This window comes from Megascapheus bottae, chromosome 2 (assembly GCF_031878675.1).
Source record: "Megascapheus bottae isolate mThoBot1 chromosome 2, mThoBot2.hap1, whole genome shotgun sequence".
Taxonomy (NCBI): Eukaryota; Metazoa; Chordata; class Mammalia; order Rodentia; family Geomyidae; genus Megascapheus; species Megascapheus bottae.
In genome coordinates this window covers 94,704,160-94,723,832 of record NC_143510.1, presented here as the reverse complement: position 1 = coordinate 94,723,832, position 19,673 = coordinate 94,704,160, and the positions used below count along the sequence as shown (strand labels likewise).

At 56.2% G+C, this 19,673-nt stretch overlaps 1 protein-coding gene across 1 annotated transcript in view; it reads left to right on the top strand.

Moving 5' to 3' along the window:
* Celsr1 (cadherin EGF LAG seven-pass G-type receptor 1) overlaps positions 1–19,673 on the top strand; it is a 94,466-nt gene that overhangs the window by 29,909 nt on the left and 44,884 nt on the right. The window contains exons 2-3 of the mRNA XM_090354180.1: positions 5,713–6,342; positions 18,732–18,954. Coding sequence (XP_090210306.1) covers positions 5,713–6,342; positions 18,732–18,954 — 853 coding nt within the window. The remainder of the gene's footprint in view (positions 1–5,712; positions 6,343–18,731; positions 18,955–19,673) is intronic.

Sequence of the window (19,673 nt, the reverse complement as noted above, 5' to 3'; positions counted from 1 at the left end):
AAAGAGGCCTGGAAGAAGGGCCACACAGAGAGGCGCTCACGTGGGAGAAAGGCACAGGAGAGGACACTGAAGTTTATGTCCCCATTGGCTAAGAGATGCTGCTTTCTGGAGTGTGGGGGGTGGGGGAGGGGGAGAGAGATTTCCTCCATTTCCTTCCCAGGAGTCTCCAGTGAATAATTTGGAACTTTTTGGGTCTCTCTTTTCTTATGTCCTGCTAAATTTATAGCTGGAATTTCCTTCCTTCCTTCCTTCCTTCCTTCCTTCCTTCCTTCCTTCCTTCCTTCCTTCCTTCCTTCTTTCCTCTTTTCTTTTTGTGCCCGTTCTAAGACTAGAACTTGGGGCCTGGATTCTGTCCTTGAGCTTTTTCACTACCACTTGAGTCACAGCTCCAGTTCTAGTTTTTTGGTGGTTAATTGGAGAAAAGAGTCTCACAAAGGTTCTTCACAGACTGTTTTACCCAGGCAGTCTTCAAACCTTGGTCTTCAGATTTCGGCCTTCAGAGTAGCTAGGATTACAGGTGCATGTCACCAGCTCTTGGCAAGACTGGAATTTTCTTAGCAAATATTTAACTAGAAACACACACACACACACACACACACACACACACACACACACACAGACTCATGCACTCACTTCTGCTTTTCTGTGCTCAGTAATTGCTTGGGGAGTTGTAAATGAAATGTGTGGACCAGTTTTTGATCTGTTCAGGTGAGTTTTGTGTATTGGCTTGTTGCTCCATGTGGGGGAAGACATCCTGTGCACCCCCACGGGCGGGAGCCTGACTCTTCTGCTGATACCAAGGGCTGGGGTTTGGCAGTCCAAGCGATAGCTTGAGCCCCTAGCTCTGGGTAGGGTCACTCAGAATGTCCGTCCATGGCCACAGGTAGTGGGCAGACCTGTGAACGGGCCTGGGCTCCAGGTGTGTGTGAGATCTCTGCTGTGTACTGCAGCCCTGGGCACTGGTGGGCACCCCTACACTACTGTTTGCACTCCACAGGAGGGCTCAGTGAAAGTGCTTCTGAAAGTGATTTGAGGGCCTTAGAGTGACTCAGGTTCCAGGACCCATGACCGCCCCCCCCAGCCCCCATCAGCCTTGAGGAGGCTGTCACATTGTGGGATGAGAGACTAAGCCTGGTCTCAGCAGATCTTGTGGGGTCGGAGTGGCCAGGGCCTGTGGACCATGTGTGGATGCCAGGTTTCCTGCCTGCTCCCCTGACCTCTTCCTTGCCCCTACCTTTGCAGCTCCCTTCCTCTTGACCCTCCTTTGACTTTCTGGGCCACAGGCCCTGGGCACTCCTTGCATGTGAGCCTGGGAGCTGGGGTGGGGTCTGGGTACCCAGAATCCAGATGCCTTGTGCATATAAGCAGCACTTGTAACTGCTTACCTGGTATTTGTGGGTACCCATCACCTTCCTTCTTACTCCTTTTCCCCTCCTCCTCCTCTCCCCTCTTCTTTCCTCCACTTTTCCTCCTCCTCCTTTTCCTCCTCTTCCTCTTCCTCCTTCTCTTCCTCCTCTTTCTTCTCTTCCTCCTTCTCCTTCTCCTTCTTTTCCTCCTCTTTTTTTTCCTTTTCCTTCTCCTTCTTGTGCCAGTCACGGGGCTTGAACTCAGGGTCTAGGCCCTCTTCTTGAACTTCTTTTTGCTCAAGGCTGGTGCTCTACCCTTGAGCCACAGCTCCACATCCATCTTTTTGGAGGGTAGTTTATTGGAGAAGAGTCCTGTAAACTTTGTTATCTATGTCGGCTTCAAACTGTGGTCCTCAGACCCCAGTCTCCAGAGTCGCTAGGCTAACAGCTGCGAGTCACCAGCGCTTGGCTTCATTTTCCCTTTTAAATGGGTGCAAATTGTCAGTATTAGACAGCCCCACCGCTCTCTCCTCATTAGCGCGTGAGGTTAATAATTATTCTCTTTCTGAAAAGTGCTGGCTAAAGCTTCCAATTAGCCACGGGGAGGCTGCCAGGCTGCCCTGCGTGGCCGGCGGCTGTGTGCCCGGGGCCCCGTTCCTGAGCTTCTCTGGGCCTTGGGCCTTCGTCACTGTGCAGGCAGAGTCTGCTCTGTCCACCTCAGTGGCTGTTGGAGGGGCAATATGTGTCGTACCTGCAGCCCTCGTCATTCTGGTTTCCCTCAGGAGGAGCGAAGGGTTTGTGGAAGCTTGCCAGGTGGTGGTGTGGCTGTCCCTCGCACAGGAGGAGCCGGGAGCCGGCCTCTCAGGGTGGCTGTTGGTTTCCACCTTCCAGGTGCATCTAGATGTCCTCACCTCTCTTTCTGGAATATGTCTTTTTCTTTCTTTCTTTTTTTTGGTTGGTCGTGGGGCTTGAACTCTGGGCCTGGCGCTGTCCCTGAGCTCTTCAGCATTAAGGCTACCCGTCCCACCCCCTTGCACCACAGCACCACTTCCAGTTTTCTGGTGGTTAATTGGAGATAAGAGTCTCATAGACTGGCTTTGAACTGGGATCCTTAGATCTCAGCCTTCTGAGTATGAGTAGCAGGATTACAGGTGTGAGTCACCATGCCTGGCTTTTTTTTTTTTTTTTTTTTTTGCCAGTCCTGAGGCTTGAACTCAGGACCTGGGCACTGTCCTTGGGCACTTTTTGCTCAAGGCTAGCACTCTGCTACTTGAACCACAGTGCCCACTTCTGGCTTTTTCTGCATATATGGTTTCAGGGGATCGAATCCAGGGCTTCATGCATGCTAAGTGGGCACGCTACCACTAGGCCATGCTTCAGGCCCATGCCTGGCTTTTTAAAAAAAAAAATTTACAGTATTGGGATTTGAACATGGGGCCTCACTTTTACCAGGCTAGTACTCTAGTGCTTGAGCCTACCTGACGTCTCTTTGGCTTCAGTTACTATTATTATTATTATTATTATTATTATTATTTTGCCATAGGTTCTTATACTTTTTCCCAAGCCAACCCGAAAAGCAATCCACCTATTTATGCCTCCTATGTAGACAGGACACACCACCACATCCAGCCTGTTGGTTGAGATGGGGTCTCCTGTACTTTACACCAAAATTGGCTTTGAACTTGGACTCTCTCAATCTCTGCCTCAGGAGTAGACAGGTGGGTACAGATGTGAGCCACTGTACCCAGCTCCTTTAAAGCATTTTTTACTGTTGCTTTGAAATAATTTAAATATAGGAAATAATCTTCCACACATCTGTGGGATTTAACAAAGAAAAAAGCTAACATTGATCATGTGTGCCGGCCCTCCTGTGAGCTGTGGAACCTGTGCGAGGCCCCAGGCGCCTCCAGCCCCGGGCGTGCCCTCCGGTCTGGCCCCGTCCTGGGCCCTGGGAATGCTCTGCTTTACTTGTTTCTGGCTCTCTAGTATGTCGTGTCTGCTCATCCCAAATCAAAACGGAGGTTTGGCAGAACTCATTGGCAGCAGAATACAATGCAAAGCAGCTGAGACTCGCGTCTCACCCCATCGTGACTTCTCCTCACTGCTATTAGAGGCTGCATTGTGCGTGGCTTCTGTCAGGACCTCAGGTAGCCGGTGTCCCATGCTTCCGTCCCAAACTCCAGGAGTTCTGCTCTGGCAGTGGAAGGGCTGGGACCTGTCTTGGTGAGTGGATGAGGAGTCAGATGTTAGGAGCCTAGAATGTTCTGCTGGTTCCCTGGGCAGAACCCCCCCCCCCCAGCTGTGAGTACAGTGACTCCCGGGCCCTAGGCAGGGCCGGGCTGGGCCGGGCTGGGCTGTGGTGTTCACTGACAGCTATGGTTCTTGGCCTGGTGACATGCATGGCAAGCATATGGCGGCCATGGACGCATTGTCCCTCTGCATTGTGTCACTGGGCTACGAACCCAGCGTCTGCTTGTTCTCAGAGCCAAGGTGCCTTTCATCCTTGCCATGGGAACTGTGCCTATTTTCCTTGAATGGGGACGAAGGTGGCTTTCTGGCGGGGAGGAGGGACGCTGTGCCCCAGCCAGTGTCACCCCCAGGGCCCAGCTGGCAGTGGGAGCCCCAGACAGCACTGCCAGGAGGCTCAGAGGACCTGTGCCAGCCTGGCAAGCAGCCGTGCGCCGAGGCGGGACCCCCAAGCTCAGTTACCTTCCAGCTCCTGGCCATCGCGGCCGAGTCTCAGCCAGAAGGATCCAGAGTATTGGTGCTGTTTCCAAGGCAAGGATGACCTGCATGCCCAACCGACCCAGAGACAGCAGAGGCGCCTTGGCCCTCACAGCCAGGGGGTGGAGGCCGCGTGGTGGAGGCCAAGGCCACATGGAGAGGCCCAGTTCTGGGAGCCTAGGTCCTGTGTGACTGACCTTTCCTCCTCCTAAGACAGCCCATCACCCCACGTCCCTTCGACACGCTCAGACTGTAAGTTCCTGTTTGTTAGTGGATTCCTGCACAGTGTCATGAAACCCTGAACCAAAACAAAACCAAGTCAGACGTTAGAAGGCTGTGGGGTGGTCCCGGTGCAGCCCCAGGGCCCCTGTGGGCTTTGTGGGGGGGCTGGACTGCCTGGGTCCTGGTGACGCCACGGCCCGTGGACTTGGGCTGAGCTCCTTCTGACGGCCTGTGGATGTCAGTCTCACGGCAGGGAGCTCATTTCCATTGTGCTGTGCTCTAAGCTGTTCTCCTCTGCTTCTTCTCCCAGCACCCCAGTGAATGCAGGCTCCATGATGCCTGCCCTCACTTTGCAAATGGGCTGGGCAGAGCTTGCAGGCCCAACCCACTGACTCCATTACTCCCCAGGAATTGCCAGTTCAGTGTGGAGGGCAGGTGGCAGCTCCTGAGCCCGAGCTGTGCCACGTGCTAAATCATAGGCATGCTCTTCTGGAGGGCTCTGGCATGGACTGTAGCCAGCAGAGGACCCCCATGTGAGGCCAGGGCACAGGGCAGGTGTGATGGGTGATATTTTCACCTCTGGACCCATAGCACCTAGCTTAGGGGCTCTGAGCTGGCTTTCCACCCAACTGGAGTGCTCTTTTTACCCTGGAAGGAGCGTGAGGTGAGGGGCCAGGGGAGGTGGTTTGTAAATGCCGATGAGCTCTGGGCAGATCAGGTTAGATGGCCTGTCTGCCAGGTGGGCAGCCTAGCCTGGGGTGTCTCGGGGCAGGATCAGGGAGGGCGCTGCGGCTGGGGGCAGGCCAGGGAGGGTGTCAGGCAGTCCTGGAGGGGGGGTGTCAGGCAGTCCTGAGGGGGGGTGTCAGGCAGTCCTGGGGGGGTGTCAGGCAGTCCTGAGGGGGGGTGTCAGGCAGTCCTGGGGGGGTGTCAGGCAGTCCTGGGGGAGGGTGTCAGGCAGTCCTGGGGGAGGGTGTCAGGCAGTCCTGGGGTGGGGGGTGTCAGGCAGTCCTGGGGGTGGTGGTGTCAGGCAGTCCTGGGGGAGGGTGTCAGTCCTAGGGTGGGGGGGTGTCAGGCAGTCCTGGGGGGGTGTCAGGCAATGCTGCAGGAGACGTGCTGGGAGGTGCCAGGGCCCCATGGATGCTGTGCGTTGAGGCCAGGAGCTGTTTTAGGTTAAACCAGAGTGGGTTATGGATTGCTGCTGTTTGTGTGGGAGGGGACATGGTGGCAGGGGCTGGGGCTTCCCTGCAGGGTGTGGCTGTCCCCTGCACAGGACATGGAGTCTATAGGTATGGGGGAAAACTTTGGTTCCGGGCAGGGTGTCAGGGCAGCAGGGTGTCAGGGGAGCAGGGTTCCAGGCACACCCCTGCCCATGACCCCCGAGGTCACTGGGTGACCCTAGCTGTCCCCCCCCCGCCCGCAGACGGCCTCCACAGCGTCTCCGCCCTGTGCACGCTGCGTGTCATCATCATCACGGACGACATGCTGACCAACAGCATCACGGTTCGCCTGGAGAACATGTCCCAGGAGAAGTTCCTGTCCCCGCTGCTGTCCCTCTTCGTGGAGGGGGTGGCCACGGTGCTCGCCACCAGCAAGGACGACGTCTTCGTCTTCAACATCCAGAACGACACGGACGTGAGCGCCAACATCCTGAACGTGACGTTCTCGGCGCTGCTGCCGGGCGGCCACTTCTTCCCGTCGGAGGAGCTGCAGGAGCACATCTACCTGAACCGCACCCTGCTGGCAGCCATTGCCGCCCAGCACGTGCTGCCCTTCGACGACAACGTCTGCCTGCGCGAGCCCTGCGAGAACTACATGAAGTGCGTGTCCGTGCTGCGCTTCGACAGCTCGGCGCCCTTCCTCAGCTCCACGTCCGTGCTCTTCCGCCCCATCCACCCCATCACGGGCCTGCGCTGCCGCTGCCCGCCCGGCTTCACCGGGGACTACTGCGAGACGGAGATCGACCTGTGCTACTCCAGCCCCTGTGGGCCCAACGGCCGCTGCCGGAGCCGCGAGGGCGGCTACACCTGCGAGTGCTTCGAGGACTTCACAGGTGAGGGCTCCCCGCCGGTCACTTCCCGGTGACCCCCGAGTCGCTCTAGTTACGAGGACAGTGGGGAAGATACGGAGGGCCGAGGGCTGCTGGCTTCTCAGTGGTTTTAAAGTCAGAATGCTTTATGGCAGACCTTGTCCTAATTGGTTTGTGCAAACCGGAGGAGCAGAGCGGATGATGGTTTGCGTGCTGAAGGATGTTGCCGGGGATTTTCACACCTCACAGGTTGTCACGGTGCAAAGCAATCTGCCCTCCCTCACCTCCCTTCCATGTGTGCGGGCTGATCATGAGATCACAAGCGTGATCAGGTGATCATGAACATCAATTATACCAAGTGCAACCCAGGAATTCATTATATATATATATATATATATATTTTTTTTTTTTGCCAGTCCTGGGCTTGAGCTCAGGGTCTGAGCACTGTCCTTGGACTTTCTCAAGGCCAGAGCTCCACCACTTGAGCCACAGCCCCACTTCTGGCTTTTTTCTATGTATGTGGTACCGAGGAATCGAACCTGGGTCTCAGTGCATGCTAGGCAAGCACTCTACTGGCAGGCCAAATTTCCATAGGAATTCTTTTCCTTCCTCTGTGTGTGTGTGTGTGTGTGTGTGTGTGTGTGTGTGTGTGCGTGCACTTACACATGCACATACATGTGTGTACCGGTAGTGGGGCTTGAACTCAGGGACTTGCCTCCTTGCTTGACTTTTTCGCTGTGCACTGAGCTACATTTGCACTTCCAGCATTTTGCTAGCTAATAGGAAACAAGAGTCTCTCAGATTTGTCTCCCTGGACTGGCTTCAACCAAGATCCTCAGATCTCAGCCTCCTGAGAAGTTAGGATCACAGGCGTGAGCCATTGCTCCCAGCTACAAAGGAGTATAAAATGAAAGGAGAGCACAGGAGCAGTACAGAGACGCATCCTCTGCTTCGCAGCCCGGCCTTTGATTGCCTGCTATGAGCTACAAGGTCCATGTGAGAAGCCCGGTCACAAACAGACCCAACGGCAAAGAGCTAGTCTTCCGGAACATTCCCTGTGGCTTAGGTGGGGCATGATTTATTCCAGAGATCACTTTGCCATCCTTCCTTCCCCAAGCTGTGTCGTGAGGCTGGAGTTTAGCGTAAAAACTGAGCAGTGGTACCTGCTGCTGGGGCGTCTCTCAGACAACACGGAAGCGGAGGTATTAGCAGGTATTTACTAGCAGGAAGAGAGCAGACGAGCAGCACAAAGCGGGAGATGCCTGTGCAGCCTGCGAGATGGGGGCTGTCTACACCCCAGGCTGCTTATAATCTGGAGGTGTGGAGAGAAAGGCAGTCTGGGTACTTTGCACCCCTGCTTGCTTGTGGCTGGCTGCCAGCAGGACCCAGACAGCTCTTCCCTCTGTCCCCAGCTCTTCCCTCTGTCCCCAGCTCTTCCCACTGTCCCCAGCTCTTCCCTCTGTCCCCAGCTCTTCCCACTGTCCCCCAGCTCTTCCCACTGTCTCCCCAGCTCTTCCCACTGTCCCTCAGCTCTTCCCACTGTCCCCCACCTCTTCCCACTGTCCCCCACCTCTTCCCACTGTCCCCCAGCTCTACTCACTGTTCCCCACCTCTTCCCACTGTCCCCCACCTCTTCCCACTGTCCCCCACCTCTTCCCTCTGTCACAAGCTCTTCCCACTGTCCCCCAGCTCTTCCCACTGTCCCCCACCTCTTCCCCCTGTCCCCAGCTCTTCCCACTGTCCCCCACCTCTTCCCACTGTCCCCCACCTCTTCCCACTGTCCCCCAGCTCTTCCCTCTGTCCCCCCGGTGTTGATCCTGGGCTCCTGGCTCTCGGGGTGGGGTAGTGGCTATGCACGGTGCACTGGAGGCTCTGCAGTGCTGTCTGTTCCCATTCTGAGTTATTAAGGTCTTGAATTCTGTGCCACCTTCTGGACAAAGTACCTCTCCCTACCTTACCCTGGCAGGCCTGGCAGCCCCTCCTCTTCCCAGGCGTACCAGCCAGTAGTGGTCTGTCCCCTTCTGGTGGGGACACCCAGGTGAGCCCACAGCTGTCCTTCACTGTGCCCGATGGGGGAGCCCTCCGCAAGCTCTCCTGCTTCCGACAGTGATGCCAGGCTCTGTCTTGATGGATCCAGGGGCAGTGTCTTCCAGGGAGTCTGCATTCTTGTCACCAACATTTGCTGAGTGCCTGCTGTATACCTGGCAGCGCATGCAGTCTCTGCCCCTTCAGGGGTGACACTGGTTAATCTGTGTACTCTGCCTTTTCACTGATGAAGAAAAGGGAGTCCTCGGGCACCTCCCTAGCTGTGGGCAGTGTCTCACAATCTTCTGTGGCCTGGGGACCCCACATTAGCTCAGGGAGCCTTTCCACCCCTCCCACCCCCCACCCCGATGGGAGATGAGTAAGTTGTAGCATACATGCACCATACCAGGAAGAGTAAACTGAGACCACAAGGAGCCAAGGGCCCTCAAAGATGGTCAGCCCATCGCATTGAATCACCGGATTCCTGAAGCTCCCCATCTTCTTTTCAACAGGAGAGTCATTGCTAGGAAGCTAATGAGCAGGGACTGGCCGCATCTGTCCTCACCAAGGAGAGTCTGGGGCTGAGTGATTGGCAGGAAGCTAATTTGAATCTCTTTGGGTCCTGAAAGCATCATGTGTGTTTCCCCTGAGATAAGACTCATTAAGAGTGGTTATTCCTACCCAGTCCTCTTCCTCCCCTTGGCCTTTCTCCCCCTTTGAGACACTGTTTTTTTTTTTTTTTTTTTTTTCCTGCTGGAGGTAATTGTGCTCTTCTGTTCCTGGTGAAAGCCCTGCAGTCCTCACAAGGCTTTCCTTACCGGCTGTGGTAAGCGGAGCCTCAGGCCTCATTCTGGCCTCCCTGGGCTGTGCATGCAGTTGGAATTGGCCCAAGTAGCTCTGGAAGCCCTGGATTTCCTCCAGAGGTGGAGGGGTGGATATGGGTGAGGGGCCTGCCCAAGTCAGCAGAAGGAAGGCATCAATTACTTTCAGGAAAAGCTCACCAGAGTCCACATAAGAGAGAGGGCTCCTGACAGCTCTCCTGTGTTTCTGAACCTGTCCTGGCCTTAGGGGCCTCCAGGTCTTTGCTGAGGGGCAGGGCCTGCAGCCCTATCGAGCCTGACCCTGCCAATGCAGTTCTGTGCTACGACTCCCCCACTTGGGAAAAAACTAGAATGCGGGGCCAGGGGTTTGGCCTAGTGGTAGAGTGCTTGCCTAGCATGCACAAAGACCCGGATTCAGTTCCTCGGTACCACATACATAGAAAAAAGCTGGAAGTGGTGCTGTGGCTCAAGTGATAGAGCTCTGGCCTTGAGAAAGTCCAAGGACAGTGCTCAGGCCCTGAGTTCAAGCCACAGGACTAGCAAAAAAAAAAACCAACAACAAAAAAACTAGGATGCAGGCCTTTGGGGTATATGCTGCATGCGCCCCTATTTCTCAACCCCACAAGTGTCCCCAAACAGCAGAGCAACACTAGTCTGTTTTCTCCGCTTTTGGCTGCTTGGCCTTCCATTCACCGGTTGTTGAATTCCTTAAGGACATGACCTTGGGCTACCACCAGAAGCCTTGTCTCCTGGCTTCCTCTGCCTCCCTCTGTCTGAATTGCATTCCCCGCCATGCCCTGCCCCCTCTATCCACTGCCCCTGCTCTGGGAAGGTTCTAGAAGGCCAATGCCTGTATTTCAAAGTGCCCAGGGTGTCCCATTAAACGTGTGTGGGCCCCCTCCAGGGCGCCGGTGCTCTGGAGGGAAGTCTGGCCGCCCACTCGCGGGATGGGCACAGAGACCTGGTTCACCAGCCGCAGCTGCCTGTGCCCTCCGCACTCCCGGGCCACCCGCCTTATGGAGTATGCTGGCCCCTCACTCAAGCCTTCACACCCCAAGTGCAGTCTCCCATGGGTCTGCCCTGAGTGCCCCCTCATGTCCCATCCTTCCCTCTAGGCCGGGTGCCCCCTTGCACTGGACGTCCCTCCGGTCTTCTAGCACAGGAACATCAGTTAGGTGTAGAGAGCGGCCTGGTGCCCATGCAGCCACCCACAGACCTGTCATTGGGTTGCCATGACTTGATCACAGGGACACCCTGGCTCCTTCCTGGGCACTGAGGCCTTTCTGACTATACGATGCCAGTTTGTGGCTGGCCAGGCTGGGGTGGGTAGGAGCTGGAGCCCGGGACCCCAGGCCCCAGCCTGGGAGGCTTTCTCCTCCCCCTTCCCCCCTTTGGAAGCAGGTGATTTATCATCTCAGACTCCCTGGGGTACATTCCTGAGCGCAGCTTTGATATCACAAGGCTGTGAGGTCCCTGTCCCCCGCAAGCCTGCTGGGCTCAGCTGCCCTGAGATCTGGGATCTGGGTGGGACTGTCACTGTCCTTGCCTTGGCGGGTGGGCGGGGTTTATTTGTGACCCCTGCTTGGAGACACCTGGGCCACTTGTGTAGCCCTGTGTTTCAGCAAATCCTGGCCAGCAGTCCTCATGGCGGCTGAGCAGAGTCCACAGGGCTGGGCTTTGACCCTGACCCCGCCAGCCTCCTGTGGGCGAGAGCTGGGGCCCCACTGTGGTGTAGGCCTTGACTTGTGTGCTGTCTCCCCTGGAGTGGGGCCTGCCTGCCTCCCTGGATGGGACCCACTGGCTCAGGGGCCCTGATTGTCCCCTAAGGGCTTCCTGGACCTGGGGACATTTTTAGTGTAAACATCTAACCACTCATCTGCTCATGAAAAAAGGGTTGGAATAAATTCGTTGAAATGAGGACATGATGCCATCTCTAGGTGTCCATGCCCCCGGGGGCAGGCCAACGCTCCAGACGACCCACTGGCATCCAAGGGACAGTGCCTGCTCCCTTTAGAGCTGGGCAGCTCCAGGCAGTGCAGCCAGGAGCACAGAGCCCCCTGAACCCCACAGGGGCACAGCCTCACCATAAGTGAGTGTTCCGTGCAGGGCTGAGTTTAAACTCCCTTAAACCCAGAGTTAATCACCATTTAAAGGGATGGTCATTACTTGGCCTGTAATTAAGATCTTGCCAACCGAATCCTTTCTTAGGAAAAGGAACTTTTCAAATATTCTGTCTGTCTGTCTTCTTCCCTCACTAGCTCTCCTCCGACTCTCCCTCCCTCTCTTTCTCCTTCTTCTGTCTCTTTTCTCTGTCTCTAAAAAAGTGCAGTTGACATGTCTGTGAGTGGAGACCTGGACAGAATTTGGCCATCTCAAGGCAGAGTTTGATATCCATTGCCATGCAAGGACATCTCTAGGCTCCGGGAATTGGGGGCCCGGTTGAACTCACTAAAGGATGGGTTATTTTCTGATCTCCCCACTCCACGCAGGAGGAGGAAGTTGGGGCCAGGCCCTTTTCTGGGCTGCAGTTGTCCCATCATTCCAGGCTGCACCTTGGTGTTGGTTCTGCTTTGAACAGGAGTTTAACCCTGTCACTCAGGCTCCCGCCCCACCCCTCAGCTCACAGCCCTGGGGTCTGGCTGTTTGCCACTGGAATGCATTTTTTTATTTATAGTTTAAAAAATGGGTGTGCCTAGAGTTCTGGGAATTTGCTTCAAAGGCAATGAAATCACCAGGAAGGCTGACCCTAGACAGGCCCCTGTGCTAGGGCCTTGGGATTTGTGTCTCCCCTTCCCCTCCCTCACTCAGGGGTGGGGTGGGGGGAATGGAGATGGGCTAGCAGGTGTCTGGCCCTCGGCTGAAGCTCCAGGTAGATGGGCCAGGTGGGGAGGGCCCGGCTGACTGTGAGGTTTAGGAAGGAGGTCCCAGTACTCCATTTACTGGAGGTGGAAAAATCAAACGAAGCCAGAACTGCTCCCCCCCAGGAGGTGGGGGCTGTGGTCGGGGGATTGGAGCTGTGGAAGGGTGAAGGCGCGGGGGCTCTTGCTGGCAGTGTAGCGGGGAGGGTGACGAGAGCCCTTTGCCCATCTGATGACAGCTCTCAGGTTGTGGCCCTAACAGACAAAAGCGCCTGGGGCCAGGAGTTCTGCCTAGTGGGTAGAGTGCTTGCCTAGCAGCACGAAGACCCAGGTTCGATTCTTCAGTACCCCATACATAGAAAATAGCCGGAAGGGGTGCTAGGCTCAAGTGGTTGAGCTCTAGCCTTGAGGAAGTCCAAGGACAGTGCCCAGGCCCTGAGCTCAAGCCCAGGACTGGCTAAAAAACAAAACAAAACAACAACCACAACAAAAATGTGTGCGTCACAGCTGGATTTCCAGCCAGGGACATGGAGGCCAGGGCCAGTTCCGTGTTCAGTGACCCTCCGTTCCTGGCAGCAGTGCTGCGGGCTTGGGGAGGGGAGCTGAGCACCCACCGTGATTCCCCTGGGTCCCTTCCTATTTAGGATACTGTGGAGGGCACTGGCCGGGTGGCGCACAGCTTTCTGGGCCCTGGCTCTGCAGGGCTTTCCCCACCCTTGAGCTGCGGGACCCAGCACAGGCCACCTTCTCTGAGCCTTCACTGCAAACAACCAAGCCTCCGGGCCTTCCTTGGTGGAGAGGACTGTGACTACCTGGGGGGAGGGGGGTGCTGTCACCTGACCTTCCCAGAAGCTTCCCTGGTGACGCCCAGAGGCAGAGACTGGCACAGGCTGTGTGGCTGTGACTCTAGTCTGGCCACGTAGCCTGGCTATGTCTGCATGCATGCTTATGTGTGTGCCTCTGTGTGTGTGTGTGTGTGTGTGTGTGTGTGTGTGTGTGTGTCTGTTACTGTGTCTATCTGTCTGTCTCTATGTCTGTCTATCTGTCTCTCTTTATCAGCCTGCCCTTTCTTGCAGCTTTTGCTGCGCTGGACCCAGGCCCACCCCCTTCTGCCACTCTGCTGGCCCTCATTCCAAATGGGGGAGGGGTCCTGGGTGGGGTAGCTGTGTAATAGGACAGCAGAGGTGTGCGTGGGTGTGTATACATGGGTGCATGTATAAATATGTGCATGCTATGTGTATATCGGTGTGTATGTGTGTACACATGTGTATGCATGTACAGGTGTGTGCATGGTGTGTGAATGGCTGTGTGCACAGATGTATACGTGGGCATGTACAGGTGTGTGCTTGGGTGGGTACATATCGGGAGCCTGGAGGCTCTTTCTTGGGCCTGGGTGAAGTGTTTGGGGTGGGCATTGATGCAGCCTCGGCTGTGCCCACCCTCTGGGGTCTTCATGGGTTTCTGTCCTGCCTGAGTCCCCAGCCTCGGTTCTTCCCCCTCTGCCTCAGCACTCAGGTCCTTCCCTGCTCTTTTCTCGTCTGCTCTGCACGTAGTTTTGTTTTCCTGAACATTAGACACATAACCCATCAGGGAGTTCTCATTATTCTGGTAACCCCAGTTCCTCAGCATCACCCATGCCAGATAGTGCATCAGGAGGTGCATGGCGGATGGGCGAGAGAGAGGTGCGCAGATGGGAAGGAGGATGAATAGTGACTTGATGCACAGAAGGTACGGGCTGAGCGGGTGGCGGGTGGATGAATAGGTGTGGGTGGATGGAGGATGGATGGCTTTGTGGGGGGTGTGGCTGGATGGAGGATGGATAGGTGGTTAGATGAACAGAGGACCTGCTAAGTAGAAAGATGGATAGATGGATATATGACTAGAAAGATATGGGCGTGGGTGAAGTAAATGGATGGATGGAGATGGGGAGGTGGGTGAGCCTATGAATGGATAGGCTGAAGAGTAGAAAGATGGACAAACAAGCAGGTGGGGTGGGTACACTGGATGGACCAGTGGATGAGTGGGTGGCACGTGGAATGATGGGCAGGTGATGTACACTTCCCTTTTCCCAGCCCTGCCGTGCCCCCCTCCCACCGTGCTTCCTGTGGTCGTGTCTGCCATGAGCGCACTGAGGGCTTCCTTAAGAATGAAGTCCCTGGGCCTGGAGTTTGGCCTAGTGGTTAAAGTGCTTGCCCAGCGTTCATGAAGGCCCGGGTTCGATTCCTCGGTACCACATACATAGAAAAAAGCCGGAAGTGGTGCTGAGGCTCAAATGGTAGAGCTCTAGCCTCGAGAAAGTCCAAGGACAGTGCTCAGGCCCTGAGCTCAAGCCCAGGACTGGCAAAAAAAAAAAAAAAAAAGAATGAAGTCCCTTTCTGAGCCTGCTCCTCTGGGCCGTGACTGAGCTCTGGGGTGCCTGCCTTTCAGACTGCCTTTGCACTCTCCCTGCATCCATTCCAGGGACTTACCCCGTTTTCTGCCTCATTCTGCCGAAACTTCCCGCTTCCAGATGTCTTTTGTGCTCAAGTTTTTGCTCTGACTGTTGTTGGAAATTCGAGTTTTTCTAGTTCAAAGCTCATAGGTATTTGTTATACTAGAAGAGAATTGTCTTTTTATTTACTTAAAAACTTAAGTAAGCAAACTTTTACCCATTCTCCCCGCCCCCAGGTGGGTCCCTGGCTTGTAGTCTCAAGGGTCTGGAACGGCAGTGCCCTCTCCGCTGGGTCTCTGCCCCCAGGCCGTCCACAAGCAGCGCAGGGCTTGTTTGTGCAGGCTCACAGAACCAGGAATTGGTGCCTGCAGCTTCCCAGCTTGGCTCCCTCACTCCCACACCTGACGTGACTATGTCCCACCCCTGGAGCCCATGCCAGTGCCTCTGGAGTGAGGCCAAGGCCACCTGCCACCCCCATCCCTGCCCATGGACCCGCCCAGACGTGCACCTAAAGGCTGCCTCCTCCTGTGGTGGGAAAGCCACTGCCTGAAGCTGTGAAGCTGGGTTTTCCCAAGGGCCTCAACATTGCTCAGGCTGAGGGTTGGCATCTTTGACAATGCCAGCTCGTGTGGGAAGCTGCAGGGCTGGGAGACGATCCTGGAAGCCTCCGGGAATGTTTCCCAAGCAAGGCCCCCGTGGTTCACACTGGCAGTGGGAACCCAGCTGCTCTGGAGACTGAGATTTGAGGATCACTGTTTGAAGCCAGCTTAGGCAGGAAAATCTGTGACATTCTTATCTCCAATTAACCACCAAGACTAAAAAAATTTTAAAAAAAAAGCCAGAGTGGAGCTACAGCTTAAGTGAGGGAGTGTTAGCCTTGAGCAAAAAGCTGCACATGTAATCCCAGCGACACAGGGGGCTGAGATCTGAGCGTCGCGAGTTCAAAGCTAGTCAGGCCCGGAAAATCTGTGACTCTTATTGTAAGTTAACCATCCAAAAGCCAGGAGTAGAGCTGTGGTTCAAGTGGTATAACATCAGCCTTTAGTGGAAAAAACGAAGGGACAGCACCCAGGCCCTGAGTTCAAACTCCAGTATCACCCCTCCCCGCCTCCCGCAAAAGGCTTCCTCGAAGATCCTTTCCAGTGGGCTTTTCCCAGCAGCTGGGAGCAGGGCCAGCGGCCTGGGGCTGCAGGGTATGGGAGAGTGGGGCACTCCTGCTCCTCAACCACTGAGCTCAGCCACCAGATGGTCCAGATGACTGCCACCCCTGGCACAAGCAGGAGATGGGAGCTGTGAGGGAGAGGGGAGAAGGGGGGTGCTGTGAGGCGAGGGCAGGAGGGGGCCTTATCACTCAGCAGCAGTGGATTCCAATTGGAATACTAAGATGTGGAGGAAACACCACATTCATTTTGAATGAGAACTAGAACAGGAACGATAACTTTTAATTCTGATCATTGTCTGCAGGGTGATGCTACTATAACCTCAGCACATGAAGGAGGAGGGCAGGAGGAGCAGCGGGAGGAGGAGGAGCTGGGGGAGGAGGGCCGGAGGAGCAGCGGGAGGAGGAGGAGCTGGGGGAGGAGGGAAGGAGGAGCAGCGGGAGGAGGAGGAGCTGGGGGGAGGAGGGCAGGAGGAGCAGCGGGAGGAGGAGGAGCTGGGGGGAGGAGGGCAGGAGGAGCAGCGGGAGGAGGAGGAGCTGGGGGGAGGAGGGCGGGAGGATCAGCGGGAGGAGGAGGAGCTGGGGGGAGGAGGGCGGGAGGAGCAGCGGGAGGAGGAGGAGCTGGGGGAGGAGGGCAGGAGGAGCAGTGGGAGGAGGAGGAGCTGGGGGGAGGAGGGCCGGAGGAGCAGCGGGAGGAGGAGGAGCTGGGGGGAGGAGGGCAGGAGGAGCAGCGGATAGAGGAGGAGAAGCTGGGGGGAGGAGGGCAGGAGGAGCAGCGGGAGGAGGAGGAGCTGGGGGAGGAGGGCAGGAGGAGCAGCGGGAGGAGGAGGAGCTGGGGGGAGGAGGGCAGGAGGAGCAGCGGGAGGAGGAGGACCTGGGGGGAGGAGGGCAGGAGGAGTAGCGGATAGAGGAGGAGGAGCTGGGGGGAGGAGGGCAGGAGGAGTAGCGGATAGAGGAGGAGGAGCTGGGGGGAGGAGGGCAGGAGGAGCAGCGGGAGGAGGAGGAGCTGGGGGGGGGAGAGAGCAGGAGAAGAAAGGCAGTTGTAACTCAAGAGGTAAAGGAAAAGCACCAGGCTCCAACTCCAGGCCTGAAGCCCTGTGTTCAAGCCCCAATACCACCACACACAAATAACAGAACAAACAACAGAAACATTGTGGTAACAAAATAAAGCAACGACAACAACAAAAACCTCAAGGGCCGGGAGTTTGGCCTAGTGGTAGAGTGCTCACTTAGCATACATGAAGACTCAGGTTCGATTCCTCGGTACCACATACATAGAAAAAAGCCAGAGTGGTGCTGAGGCTCAAGTGGTAGAGCTCTAGCCTTGAGAAAGTCCAAGGACAGTGCTCAGGCCCTGAGCTCAAGCCCAGGACTGGCAAAAACAATAACAACAAAAAACCCCAAAACAACAACAAAAAAACCCAAAACACAACAACAAAAAACACAAATTCATTCAAATGGCATCTCTTTCTGGCCATAGTGGTTCACATCTATAATCTCAGCACTCTGAAGGATTAGCCAGGAGGCTAATGCTGAGAGGCCGGCCAGAGTTACATGGTAGCCATGTAACAGTAACAAGAAAATCAGTGTCTCAGCTGGGCTAGTGGCTCATGGCTATCATCCTAGAGACTCAGGAGGCTGAGGTCTGAGGATCTTGGTTCACAGCCAGCCCCGGGACAATGAAAGTCATGAGGCTCTTATGTCCAAATAACCACCAGATAACTGGAAGTGGTGCTGTGACTAAAGTGGTAGAAGAATAGCCTTGAACTGAAGAGCTCAGGGGCAGTGCCCAGGCCCAGAGTTCAAACCCCATGACCGACCCCCTCCAAAAAAAAGGTCAGTGTCTCCTCAAAGTGTTAGAGCAGAAAATTAAAGGCATAGGGCTTGCCAAGTGTGGCTGGGTTCTTCCCCGTGAATAAGGCAGTTCAGAGGATTGATTGGTGCTGCCATCTCTTCTCAAACTCCTGCTCTGCACTGTAGGATTGGTAGCATAGATCTGGCTGGGCAGAGGCCTTTGCTAGGCTGTAGAATGGCTGCCCTGCCCTCCAGGATAGCTGGTTAAACCCTGGACACCTCCTCACCCCTGCCTGAAGGGGTGTAACAGAAGGTCCCGGTAGATTACGGTGCTGTTTGCACACATTGGCTGGCGTGGCTGCGGAGGCCTGTGTGCTCATGCGTGGACACTGGGCCACACTCTGAGGGTCTTGAAGGTCTTTGAGTGCACCTGGAAGAAGGTACCGGGACCCAGAGGGGAGGCCCCGCCCTGGGCTGTCCCAGCTCACCTGAAGCCCAGCGCCGATGCTTCCCTAGAAGCTGTGTGGTGTGTGAAGTTGATTCTTGATTGCGCCAAGCCTCCGAACCCAGCACGTGCTGCACAGAGCAGGTGCCAGCCTGGAGACTGGGGCAGTGCTGGCATGCTATGACTTCATTCTGCAAGCATTTACCGGGGCTGCCACACACCGGGCATCCTGACACCCCCTCCCTGCAGGTGCCCAGCTGGCACCCACCTACCAGGTGCCCACTCTGTGCCGGATGGTTCCAGACTTGGCCCTCGGCCACACCGCCGCAGCTGTCTGCGCAGAGCTGGGGGTTGGTGGTGATAGCACCCAGCATGGGTGGGCAGGAGGCGGTGAGACCCAGGCCTGGACGTGGTGCCCTCAGCCTGCTGTGGAGGCATTGAAGCTTCCCGAAGGGGCGTGGCCCAGGGGACAGGCACGCAGGGGGAGGGGACCCAGGGGACCCAGGGGACCCACGCTGGCTGTGCTGGTCCCTGTCATTCGTAATGGTGGAGAGGTGAGTGAGGGCTGATGACCTGGGCCTGGGCGTGGTGGGGCCGGGTCAGCGTGGGTCCGAAGCCAGGAGGACCGAGGCACACTGCAGCTGGTGTTCAGAGAAGCTGTCTCCAGCGTCCTGAGCCGATTGGTGAGGGGAGCAGGGGCGGTGGGGAGGCTGGGCGTCAGGAGCCAGGTGGGCACCCAGGCTGATGCCAGCGCCCAGCATGGCAGCTCGAGGAAGGCCTCGGCGTGGTGCCCATTGTGCCGGCGCCAGCCCTGGCTCCAGCGCCGTGGCTGTTTCCCCAACAGCAGGTGCTGTGGTCACACGACGCTTCTCATCCCCAGGGGATCACTGCCAGGTGAATGTCCGCGCGGGCCGCTGTGCCAATGGAGTGTGCAAGAACGGGGGCACGTGTGTGAACCTGCTGGTGGGCGGCTTCCACTGCCTGTGCCCGCCGGGCGCGTACGAGCGGCCCTTCTGCGAGGTCAGCACGCGCAGCTTCCCGCCCCAGTCCTTCATCACCTTCCGCGGCCTGCGGCAGCGCTTCCACTTCACCGTCTCCCTCGCGTAAGTGCTCCTGCCACGCGGCGCCCCGGCGCGGGCTCCGGGGACCTCTCGACACCACCCCGGGACACAGGTGGTGGGTGCGGGGCCCGGCCAGCACGCCCACAGGGCCAGCTGCACAGCACGTGGGGCTCCAGGCCCCCGGCACCCAGGGGCATCAGCCTGGTGACGGCTGAGCCAGAGCCAGTGGGGGACCCTTCCAAGTGCCAGAACCAGGCCTGGGGTACAGGTGCCACCAGCAGCCGCTGCTGGCCCTTCCCGGCCCCAGTCCTGTCTGTCACAGGGACGCCAGCCAGTTGTGCACTGGGAAGTTGTTAATACTTCCGTGCTTCCTCCTCCTAGGGGATTAGATGTAATTAAAATGTATTTATTTATTTTCTGGTCTGCCCATTCTGGACCCAACTTAGGACCTGGGAATTATCCCTTAGCTTTTTCACTCGAGTCACAGCTCCACTTCCAGCTTTCTGCTAGAATTTAATGGACTCTTTTGCCAGGTCTGGCTTTGGAATCTTCAGATCTCAGCCTCCTGAGTAGTTAGGATTACAGGCTAGGTGTAATTAAAAAATTTTTTAGGAATTATGGAATTGTATTGAGTTGTTTGCTTATACCAAACTGCTAAATAGACTTTTATGAAATATAAGGCATCCAAACAAGTGAGACCACATTTTTTTGAAAAATTTAATGTTTAGATCCTGAGAGGTCAGAAAGTTTCCAGTCAGATT